This window comes from Callospermophilus lateralis, chromosome 8 (genome assembly GCF_048772815.1).
Source record: "Callospermophilus lateralis isolate mCalLat2 chromosome 8, mCalLat2.hap1, whole genome shotgun sequence".
Classification (NCBI taxonomy): Eukaryota; Metazoa; Chordata; class Mammalia; order Rodentia; family Sciuridae; genus Callospermophilus; species Callospermophilus lateralis.
In genome coordinates this window covers 87648617-87661374 of record NC_135312.1, presented here as the reverse complement: position 1 = coordinate 87661374, position 12758 = coordinate 87648617, and the positions used below count along the sequence as shown (strand labels likewise).

The 12758-nt window shown below is 31.7% G+C and overlaps 1 protein-coding gene across 2 annotated transcripts in view; it reads right to left on the bottom strand.

Annotated features, from left to right (window-relative positions):
* Window positions 1–12758, bottom strand: part of Tbck (TBC1 domain containing kinase) — a 237430-nt gene that overhangs the window by 144709 nt on the left and 79963 nt on the right. For both annotated transcript variants that reach the window (XM_076864170.2, XM_076864169.2), the window contains exons 17-19: window positions 11938–12064; window positions 10341–10391; window positions 8864–8947 (exon numbers count right to left, since the gene is read on the bottom strand). In XM_076864170.2, coding sequence (XP_076720285.2) covers window positions 8864–8947; window positions 10341–10391; window positions 11938–12064 — 262 coding nt within the window. The remainder of the gene's footprint in view (window positions 1–8863; window positions 8948–10340; window positions 10392–11937; window positions 12065–12758) is intronic.

Below are 12758 nucleotides of genomic sequence, written 5' to 3'. Positions count from 1 at the left end.
TAAGATAGATTTCAACAAACTCAATTTCTTTTTTTTCCCCTTTTGAAACTGAAATCACAATAATACAAGTTTTCCCTTAATAATCTTGATTCTGTCCTTCATTAAAGTAACATCTATTATTTAAAACAATTATTTGGTGAATGTAACCTCTAGAAATAATGTTTGCCTTGCCTTGCCTTATGCGTTTATAATTTTTAATATTTCAAGAAATAAAACTAAATTCTTGACAATCCATCAACACAAATAGATTTCCCTTATTTTTCTCAACAAAACTTTGCTTCTAATGATCACATGAATTTTATACTAATTTTTCCATAAGCAGTATCACATATTTTACAAAGAAGAGCATCAGATCAAAAAGCAAAGAAAACAAGATATTCTACTCAATACAATGATAAGGGTGAATCATATTCCTGACCCAATGTGACTCTTTATCATCCTGCCACAAAATTCTTTTTATGTATCTACTGTCTCACCTTTTCCATTCATAACAAAACATGTATAATTTCTATCAGCTTTAAGAGTTACAAATCAAAGTGAAAACATCTGGGTTTAACTTCATTTTATCTCCTTTCAATTAGTGATGGTATATTTATGGTCCCAAATTTCCAGAAAACAAATGTATATTGTATCATCTATCATAAGCATTCCAGTGTATATTTATGTATTAGTATACACTTATTAATTTCTAACTCATACCTCATTTTTAACCCAGAAATTGATGCTTTAATAAATTCTCAACAACTATGCTCCATTAAATTAAATATCATCCTTTTTGAGACTGATAAATTTAATTACTACATGGATTTATATGTTTAATTATTGATCTACTGAAGAGACCTAATCTATCATGAAAAAAGTAGACCACTTTCTTTGTGGTCTCCCAAACACTGATGGGAGAATTTATGTAGGCTATGACCCTGGTGGTAAAGATGGCACCGGAGTGCTTCTCTTCCAGGAACTCAGGTCCATGATTGCACTGAATGGCGCAGGAACCATCACCTCCAATCCCGTGAATGGTGCGAACTTTGAATGGCAAACCTCCAATCCCTGAAGTGGCGTGAACTCTTGGCCAATGAAGAAGTAACAACCCACTCGCCTTGCTCCTCCTCATCCTGCCTTGAACCATAAATATCAACACCCTGTTCATGGGCTCTCTCTCACCCCCCCCCCTTTCTCTTCTGGGACTGGCTGCTATGGTCCTGCTAATAAAATCTCTGACAGGTAAATGGTTGTTTTGGCTTGTTGAATTTAACGAGCTTTTTCCGCCGTTCCTACACTCCCCACAGATACATACATTGATTTTATGTGTTAACACAGATCATACACCTATTCATTTATTTACTTATATTTTTTGGTGCCAGGGATTGAATCTAGGGGCACTTAACCACTGGGCCATGTTCTCAGCATTTTTGTTTTTGTTTTTTATATAGAGACAGGGTTTCATTGAGTTGCTTAGTACCTAGCTTTGTGCTGAGGCTGGCTTTAAACTCGTGATCCTCCTGCCTCTGTCTTCAGAGCTGCTGGGATTATAGGAGTGCACCACCATGTTTGGCCACACTGCTTCATTTATATAAATATAATTTATAAAACTGACTTAAATTTTGTTGCACAGAATAGGCTTTCAAATGAGATACAGTATGGACTGTTATACTTATGGTAGAACCCCTCAAATCTGCTCTAAATCACATTACAAGGTATTTCAAAAAAGCATTAAAGCCTGGCATGGTGGTGCATGACTGTAATATCAGCAGCTTGGAAGCTGAGACAGGAGGATCATGAGTTCAAGGTCAGTCTCAGCAAAAAGCCAGGTGCTAAGCAACTCAGTGAGGCCCTGTCTCTAAATAAAATTCAAAATAGGGCTGGGGATGTAGCTTAGTGGTTGAGTACCCCTAAGTTCAATTCCCAGTACCAAAAAAAGAAAAAAATATCAAAATGTATATGTCTTTCCGTTTGTAAATAAAACTGAAAAAATGTAATGATAGATACAGAGAAACAGATTAGTTTTCAGAAAAATACAAAGGATTCTACAGATATATGTATATGATGAAAATATTAAGTATAGAGTCTTAAACACAAAATAATATTCTCTCAACTACAGGTGACCTATATAAAGGTAAATGCTACTATACTTCAAACAAATCAAGGTATTTATGAAAATTACACTACTGTACAAAATCACATCTATTTTTTTCTTCATTTTAATGAAATCTTATACTTTCTAATTTCTTGCAAATATAAAATGAAAAAAGTGTTCTTTCTCTTTCTAATCTTTTCATATTAATATTTTCCTTTTAAACAGCTTATTTATGACATACTTTCAAATGACAATCCCCAATGAATTCAATATAAAAATTTTAAGACACTATATTTTTGTGCAGCTGTTTATAAATAAGCCATACGTTTATCTTCTAAGAAAATTCATAAAATACATGCAGAGATGAAATTTCAAAAAACCCTACATATGAATATCATTTTTTCCTTTCTGAACAGTTTTTCGGCCTTTTCCTCTTAGCTGGAGAAAGGAAGAGACGAAAGATGATGGGGTGATAGATTTAAAGCAAATGTTTCCTCTGCTCACAAATCAGAAACAGTACTTTCAATTCTGTAAATACTTTTTATTTTATTTTCTATCAGGCTGCCTGCCAGTTTATACTGAAAATTTAAGTAGAGAGAAATAAGCAGAGTCATATATCTCTTGTCAAGTAAGAACTGCCCAAACCAAACCCTTTGGTGACTTATTGACTCATACCACTCAAAAGAAGCCAGTTATTTGATTGCAAATGAACTAAAATTATCTTCTATTAACAAAATTTTCTAGCCATACAGTTTGACCTATTTACTAAAGGTCAAAAAGGAAGCATCAGCCTTTATAATTGAATGAGAAAAGAAGGTCCAAAGAAGAGAAAGCAAAAAGCAGTCTTTAGGGACCCATTTGGGAGCCATTTTCTTTTTTCCCCCACTATTAAGTGAGCAAGAAAATTTACTTAGTAATTCTCATAAATGTCTAGTAAAGATGGAACATTTACCATATCAGGAAAAAAATCTCCTGACTCATAATCCATGGGAGAGAAAAGTTCATTGAATTAGAAATATGCAGTGTACTGCTTTTCTAAATACATATCCTATAGTGAAATTACATGTTCTACCCCCATCCCTCTTCGGTATTGTTTGGTGGGAAAGGAGATCTACTTTTATATCCCACATTTCACAAATGGACTTTGAACTTTTGTATACCTGTCTTTCCCTCCTCCCTCCTCTTCAAAGAATTTTTGAATGTTTATGTGTAGTGTGACCACATATCCTAGTTTTCCTGGAAAAGTCCAAGTTGGCACCTGGTTGATACCCAGAATCTGTTGCAGTTAGTGATACTTTCTTTCTTTTTTTTAAAAAATTTAAATTTATTTATTTATTCTTATTTGTTATACATGACAGCAGAATGCATTTCAATTCTTAATACACATATAGAGCACAATGTTTCATGTCTTTGGTTGTACACAAAGTACACTCAAACATTCCTGTCTTCATACATGTACTTAAGGTAATAATACTTTCGAATTTCAAAAATATTCTGATGTAGTTATACAGTCAATCTAATTGCATGTGCTGCTGCATTAAATGATAGGAAAATCACTGTAAAGACCGTATCTCCTTTTTCCTTAAAGGGTTTAGAAAAATACATAGTTTAACAGAAAACTGGTAAAACGTTCACTCAATTTTATTTCCCAGATTTACATGGTATCTCTATCTTTTCTATTTTGACAGCATTCTTTTTTTTTTTTCCTATTTATTTTTGTAGTTGTAGGTAGACAGATTGCCTTTATTTTGTTATGTGATGCTAAGGATTGAACCCAGTGCCCTACATGTGCTAGGCAAGTGCTCTGCCACTGAGCCACATCTCTAGCCCCTGACTCACAGCATTCTTCCAAGTGTGAATGTGCCTTACTTTTATAAAACAGTACAAAAATATACTTAATGTTGTACAAAATGTCATTAGCAAGACCTGGGCTGCTCACTTTTTCACTGGCCTTAAGCTGCCTTTCTCTTCAATAGGGTAACATGTGCCTGTTCCACAAACTACAAAAACCTGTTTTTCAATATCACTAAAATTCTAATCAATTCCTCTACCTTTATCAATTCAGCTGATGCTCTAAAATCTGAATCTTGATTTTAGTAATCCTGGATAATCTAGAGGACCATTCCTGAGTTGTTGATTCAACACATTATCTTAAATGTGCATTGGCACTCTTCAACTTAATAGTAAGTTGCTGATAATAATTTAATAGTGCCCCAAATGATGACTATTCATGTAGGCCAGAATTTTAACTTAATTTATTGTACCTTAAAAAACGTCTTCAGGTAAAAGTTAATAAAAGTAAGGTTAAAAATAGGCTACCATGATTAAATTATTTTTCTATTTATTTATAGAGGCAAAGTATTTTAACTCTTAGGAATAGAAATAGTAAATGTATTTTAGGAAAAACTTTAAATAGAACATATTTTCTATGTTCTATTAGCATATATTTATAGCAACAATTATTTTTTTCAGAGAACAATTTATGTCACTACTGTATATAGAAAGTTTTAATTTCTGGAAAAACAATTCAAACATTAAGGTGAAAATGCAATTCTATAATTAATTTTTGAACTAATCAGTTTCATAAAACTTAAGATTTTCTCCAGAATTTGGTAAAGTGTATAATAACTACACAAATCAAAAATAATAACCATCTTGAAAATTTAAAGCTTAAAAGAGGAAAAAACAACGCACGGAGACATTAATAAAATGAGAGCTGAATATTGCTACTTCCAAGCAAGAAATAAAAAAACAAAAAACAAAAAACATTTTGAAGAAAAGTAAACCATTCCTTCATGAAACCAACAATCATTGGGCTATTATAATTATTTAGTTCACTGTTTCTGTCTTTCCTAACCCACACAGCAGATCTGACTACTGGCTATTATCAACCATTCTGCACACAAAAAAAACCCTGTAATCCTCTTCCTTATTCTTTGTCTTAATAAAATCTTTCCTCCTTTTCACCAAGAAACTTCAAACTCATCAAGTATTTCTTCTTTTATGAGACCTTTCCAAACATGCCATCTCTTCTTTATGCCACAAAAAAAGATCAAGACAAACCCCTCCACATCTTGCGCTATGATAATATAGTAGTATTACTTATCTGATGACTCAATATTTAGTTACTTTCACATTTACATCCTATATCATGTTATGAAATCTCTTGGGAAAGGACTGAGTGCTATTTATCCTGAGAAGTTCAATTCCATAAGCAGTGCCTGGTACATTGTCAGAGCAATTACTTTCTCAAAAATCAAATTAATCAAAATCATGCCTTTTCCTAATATAATATATGTGATCACTATAAGAATTGAACAAGTGATTTAGGAAAGCTTCTCTATTGTTTCTTGGGAAAATATACATCCTACATTTTTCAGCATAATATTGAATATTAATATTCTTTTCCTTTTATTCTTTTATCTTTATGGATTTAAAAGAATTCAAACTTAGATTCATTAATAATTAGTTAATTCAAGAGTTCAAACAAAAATTTATAAAAATTACAACAAAAAATAAAACTAGAGGGGGAGGCTGGGGTTCGTGTGAAGTGCTGGGTTCGATCCTCAGCACCACACAAAAATAAATAAAATAAAGGCATGTGTCCAACTACGAAAAAAAAAAAAAATAGAGGAGAGCATTAGTTTATGAGAAGCTCTTAATTATAATGTTAAAGATTAAATACATTATTAAATAATCAAGTAAATATAAGTCCTTTTGGCCTTTCTGACAAGTGTTTTCTAAATCATATTGTGTATGCAGTGTTTCTCTTCTATTTTAACAAATTTAAGAAGATCTTGTATTGCTTATTTGTAACTCAGCCTTTTAACATGTGTTAAAAATCTGTAGAAACTCATCTTTTCCATGTTGGAAATTCTTTTATATATACAACATATATATCCATCTGACACACAAAACAATTTTTGTAAAATAAAATTTTTAGAGGTAAATAAATTCCACATTTTGTAAGAGGAATCTATATGGAGCAAAACAGAAACTAGTATTATAGAAGACTTCTAATTTGGGTCTTTGAGAGCTATTACCTGGCCAGGCAACATCCAACTATGTAATGAATCCTCTAGGCAATTCCCTTGATAAGCCCTATAGTAATTGTTTGAGTACTCCCCAATATTTTCATCTGATTCAAGTATAGGAATCTAGCTTGGCACTGTAAGGGCTTGGCAAATATAGAAAAGGATAATGTCCAGGATTTTATAATGAAAATTCATTAAACATTATGGTTTCATGTTAGCTTTAGAAACAGAAGCATTATATTGTTGACATACTTAACTGTGTGTTAAGAAATTACCATTAGTACTAAATAAATATTAACCTATTTTCTACCCTTAATCTTTTCAGTTTGTCTTTTGTCACATTTGACAGATTTTTCACATTGCTTATTCTCTGAGATCATCTGGTATTGTCCAAGATGTTATTAAAGTCACTCATTTTAGTGATACTATAATCTTCTATTTTAACGTGTTTTTGTTTTGTTTTGTTTTGTTTTCCAGTATTGGGAATTTAACCCAAGGCCTCCTTTGTGCTAGGCAAGCACTCTACCACTGAGCTAGATCTGGTGTTACTGTAATCTTAAAAGAGTACAATGTTAATTCTATAATAAACATCACTGCTCAAATTAATAAGAAAACTATGGGTAAGTGTGGGGCATATTCCTACTACTAAGGTATAGGGCCACTCTATAGAACTTTACAAAATCTCTGAAGATGGCATTACATGACCTTTGAAGTGGATTGCCTTACTAAATTAAACTACAAGCAAAAAGCAAGTTCTTTCCTATAAAATACATTTCCCCATAATTATAAAAAGTAAAAGCAAAAAATTATGCTTTTTAAAAAACATTCTCATATCAAACCCAAATTTATATGTAAAAGTCTCTGTGGTAGGAATGTGCAGAGAATTGGGCATATTCATGTCAAATCAAATATAAGACAATAGAGTATACTTTCAAAACTAACACGAAGACATTGAATCATTATTTCAATACCTAGCTCTTATCCATATTGTAAACACAAAGAGATGCATGCATGATTATGACTTAATTTCCTTATAAACACAAAAAATTTTTAAAAGATTTAAATTTTTATTATATTCTAATAAAACTGATGCTGTAAAAGTAATTATGTGTGCTGAGCTATTTAGCTATATTCTTTTCCTTTTAGTCTTTTATCTTTTTGTTTATTTTTTTCTTTATTTCTATTTTCCCATTATATTGACCACTGTTATAAGCTGGATGTGAGGTAAAAAGTTTGCCAAAAGTTCATTTGTGAGACAATGCAAGAAGGCTTAGAGGAGAAATGGTTGGGTTAAGAGAGTCTTAACCCCATCAGTGAATTAATCCTCTGATGGGATTAACCAAATAGTAACTAAAGGCAGATAGAATGTGGCTAGAAGAGGTGGGTCATTGGGGGTATGACTTTCGGGGTGTGCTTTTTATATTTGGCAAGTGGACTCTCTCTCTCTGTTTCCTGATCATCGTGAGCCCCTTCCTTCCACCACACTTCCACCATGATGTGTAGCCTCAACTAAAGCCCCAAGGAATGAAGCCAAGTGTCTATGGACTGAAATCTCTGAAACTGTGAGCCCTGAAATAAACTTTTCCTCCTCTACTGTTTTTGTCAAGTCTTTTAGTTACAGCAGTGAAAAAGCTGACAAGTTAAAAAAAAAAAAAAATTAGTAATTGAGATTTCAACTACTAATTGGGATCAGAATTTTGTAAATCCAGTTTTCCTACTTCCTCTCTTCAAACTAAACTACATCAAACCATAAGGATATAAATAAAACCCAGCATGAATTTCAAATTCTTTATAATTGTCATAAAAATGGCAAATGGGAGACTATTTGAGCAGCTTTGTGTTCTGTTCTAAAAGAAATACAAAACCTTAAGAAAATTCCATAACCTTAAAACATTTAGAACCATATTGAAAAGAGAAAACAGCATGTAATATACTATAGTAATAATGGCATTAACGTAAAAACAGAAATAATAGTAATATGAACATAAATAAATAAATAATAGCAGTTACTAAATGTTTCATGTGCTAGGCTTTTAAATTTTTATTATGTTTAATGTTTGCAAGTAATCTCTTCATTTTAGATGTGAGGAAAATGACATACAGAGAAACTGTTTTTGTCCTTCCTTACACAATAAGCAATGAAGCTCAAATTTGAAAAATTTGTTTGATCAGAAAATACACATTTTTTAACTTCTGCTATGCTAGTTCCAAAAAGGTGTTCATAAAATTATACTAGAAGTTTGAATGCAGCTGAAGTTAGCCTAAATGTACTGATAAATTAATTATACTCTGACTTGTATCTGAGAGAGAAAATATGTTTTAGCGAAGTGAAGAAAGAGGAAGTTTATTTTGGGTGTTTAAGCATTAGGAATGAGATGGATGAGAAGTGTTTTCAATACTTACACATTTAAATGCTTTTTAAAGTCTTTCTAATTTACTTAGGCTTGCTCAATGGTAACACTTTTTATAGAAAATTTTAATTGTTGGAGAGACAAAGAGTAATCGCTAATATTCTTAAACTACCATGCTACATTTGAACTGAATTGAGATCAGATATTAAATAGTCATTTAAAAATATGATTTTTTTGTGGACTTGAAGGAAAGATTAAACTTTCTCATTTCTCTTTGTAAATTTTAGTGATGGATCATCACCAAATTTTGTGGGGTCAAAACCATAAACTAAATTGAGTACTGGTTATTTTTGATATAAGTAACTTCCCTGCAAAAAAGATAAGAAAACATATTTGCTTACCTTGTATTACATGTGAGTTGTCTTTCAAGAAGAAATTATATAGGTATTTGGGTATAAAAGCAGACATACACGCATAAGCCAAGGCTAAGAAAGAAAAAGGCAAATAAAATATTGGTTAATAGGGTAAATGATAAGCATTTTTAGCACATATTCTTCTGTTAAACAATGGTTATGGTATTGAGTGCTAGAAATACAAAATTAAGGGGAAGAAAACCTCAGTTCTTTAAAATAGAAAATTTTTTAGACAACAAAAGTCTTTTTAAAATATCTCAAATTGATATCATTAATGATATCTACAAATCTTACAATCTTCAATTAATGCTGATGTACACAAGACTGTAAACTTTAGGATTTAGGACTAATAGCTATAACGTATTCTTTCAAACTCAGCTCCTTTACTATTCTTGGATCAGTGTGAGTGATAATTGAATGTATCAAATTAAACATAACAAAAGCTTTAGTCTAATCTGTGAGAAAATCAGAGAATAGCATGTTTTTAAAAGCAGTCTAACACAATATTTCAGTTCTCTTGGAGTACGGTACTGCTACTCAATTCCAGAAATCTATGAATATTCTGATTCCAAAAAGAATGTGAGATTACATGTCTAGACATTAATGCTATATACAATTACATGCGCTACATGTGATCTATTATTAGGGATTTGGTATTTGAATCAACTGAATCTAATAAATATTTATTTAAAAAATCTATAAAAAGAAAGCAAAGGGGCTAAAAACTAAAACCTGTCATTAACCAAAAGTTATTAAAACATTAATATTTAAGTTACTAGAATACAAAATAGAACAAGGTAAATTTCCTGAAATACAAAATGCTATATAGGTCAGGAAGAATAAGTCTTCATTAAAGAGGTGTGTTTGAGGGCTGGGGATGTGGCCCAAGCGGTAGCGCGCTCGCCTGGCGTGCTTGTGGCCTGGGTTCGATCCTCAGCACCACATACAAACAAAGATGTTGTGTCTGCCGAAAACTAAAATAAATAAATAAATAAATGTTAAAATTCTCTCTCTCTCTCTCTCTCTCTCTCTCTCTCTCTCTCTCTCTCTTTAAAAAAAAAAAAAAGAGGTGTTTTTGAACTGACACACTTTGGAGATATAAAATCAAAGAAAAATACAGCTAGGGAGTTATTACAAATGCTTTAGAAAGTATTCTTAGACTAAAATTAATCTCTAGAGAGTCAGAATCTTCTCTCAAGTTTCATAAAATGGTCACCAATGTAGGTAAGTGAATTTAGAATAACCAGTTCAATTTCAAAAAATATCTAATCATTGTGTCATTACAACTAAAACTCTCCAGTAATAAATTAATCTTTCACATTCTCTAAAATGAATTTAACAGATTCTTTCACAAAATTTTATAGTATTTACAAAGTAGAATAGAAGAACGTTAAAACAAAAACCCTTAATCTTTATTATTATTTTAGGATAATACAACAATTATTTTCATGATAAAGAGCCTTACCTTCATTATTGAAATTTAGATACAGGAATGGAGCACAAAGTGAGTCAAGACCTAACACAGAAGGGTTGGAACAAAGGAGTCAAATGAATAATCCATTGGAATTGTACACATATACCTCATTCAATTGTCTGGATTACTTCCAAATAGATTAAGCATTGTAAGTATTACCCACCCAGACATGAATTCCTTCATGAGTTATTCTGAGGAATATATAAGTATCTGAAAAATGGCAAGTGTCCAAAACAAATAAGTTATTCTTAACAATATTATTATGAGGTAAAAAGCAATATGGCAGTAGAAAAACAAAAATGTGAGAAGGCTTGGAATATGATCCCATCTCTGACACTCTGTGATCTTATCAATTAACACCTTCAGGCATGTTTTCTCATCTAGGAGATGAAGTTTTTGCCTTATGTTCTTGTTCTTTGAAATATTTTTTAAAATCCTTTAGAATTTGTGAAATGAAATACAAACATCTAATATGTTTATTTCACTGATAATAATGCTGTTCATATGTTGTCAAGTTAACAAAATGCACTTAAATTTATCTACAATAGCTAAGGAAGAAATAAAACACCTCTGAAATATACAAACCCAGGAAAAATAACACCTTCATTTAAAGTATGGGAGTAAAAAACAGAAATAGGAAAACATCTATTATATCAAAACATTCAATAAGAGTAGAGAGCATAATATGAATTTCAATTTATTTCACCTTCATTATCCTAATTTAAAATTTTATCATTGTGGGGCACAGTGGTGCCTGCCTGTAATCCCAGTGGTTTGGGATGCTGAAGCCAGAGAATCGCAAAATTTAGGTGTGTATTAAAATAACATGGAATGGGATTCTAATTTATAAATTTTTTAATGACCATTAAAAATAATAATGGCAAGAGCTAAAAATTAACAAGTAGTTAAAGATTCTAGGGAAAAACAAGGTAATAAGTAAAATGAGCAGTTTGAGGTAATATTTTATGCTTTAATTCCTAAAAACTATGATAAACATAAACTAGGGATGATGAATAAACATTTCAACTCATTCCAAAACTATTTATGGCATAATATTATTTTAATATTTGTACAAGTTTAAGATTGTATCTACGGAGCTAGGTGTGGTGGTGCTTGCCTGTAATCCCAGTGCTTGGGAGGTTGAGGAAGGAGGATCATGAGTTCAAAGCCATTTTCAGCAAAAGCAAGGCGTTAAGCAACTCAGTGAGACCCTATCTCTAAATAAAATACAAAATAGGGCTGGGGAAGTGGCTCAGTGGCCGAATGCCCCTGAGTTCAACCCCTGCCCCATCCCCACTACAAAAGAAGAAAAATGAAGAAAAAAAAAAAAAAAAGACTGTATCCAGAGAGATTGCAAAAGCACCAAATATTCCTCATTCCTAGTCAATGTGATTGCAAATTGTTTAATTTTAAATATGGAGTATTTAAATGATATCTCCTAGGCATTTTGACAAAAGTTTAAAAAAAAGATGTTCTCCTATAAACCTTTCTAAAGTGAATCAGAGCTTTAGCACTGACTTTTTTGAAAGCAGAATATTTGATACTTAGTTTTACTACTCTAAGGAAAGTTTAATAACTAAAAGTTTACCTTGCCAGTACACAAGATCAGGATGAGATACTACCCAAGCTTTTAATACACGCCTAAATTTTGCATGACCTTCTGGTGATGATAATAGCTCATCATACTGGTGACAGCGAGGAATATCCACTTCAATCTATAAAAACAGCAAAGCAATAAGGTATAATTATGACAAAGTGATCCCTTATAAATCCATAACCTCATTCCTTAAATAAGAGTAGAGAGCATAATATGAATTTCAGTTTATTTCACCTTCATTATCCTAGTGTCTAAAGTTTAAAATTTTATTATTGCTGGGCACAGTGGTGTATACTTGTAATCCCAGAGGCTTGGGATGTTGAGGCTGGAGAATCACAAGTTTGGCCTCAGCAAAAGCGAGGCACTAAGCAACTCACTGAAACTCTGTCTCTAAATAAAATATAAAATAGAACGTGGGGTGTGGCTCAGTGGTCAAGTGACCCTTAGTTGAATCCCTGGTACCCCACATCCCCCCAAAATTATATTATTAATCTTCTAGAAGTAACAAAGAAGTTTCATGTTTATCTAAATAAGGGAAGTGGATTTCTTTTGAAAAGACATGTATTAACAGTTTTCAAAAATATCTTCCTTTATTGCCTTGGCCTAAATAAAGTGCCAAATTTTCAGGAAAAGAATTATTATCATTTTTCAAAGTGGGTTACTCAACCTAAAGTTCTATAAAATGTTGTTCTAGTCATTAATTTACGAGCATAAGAGGCAGCTGAATATTAATAATGAAAGGAGAATAATTTTCTCATGCTTTTCTAAAATTTAAATACTACTCAGAGTTATCTTATGTTACTTAAAAAAAC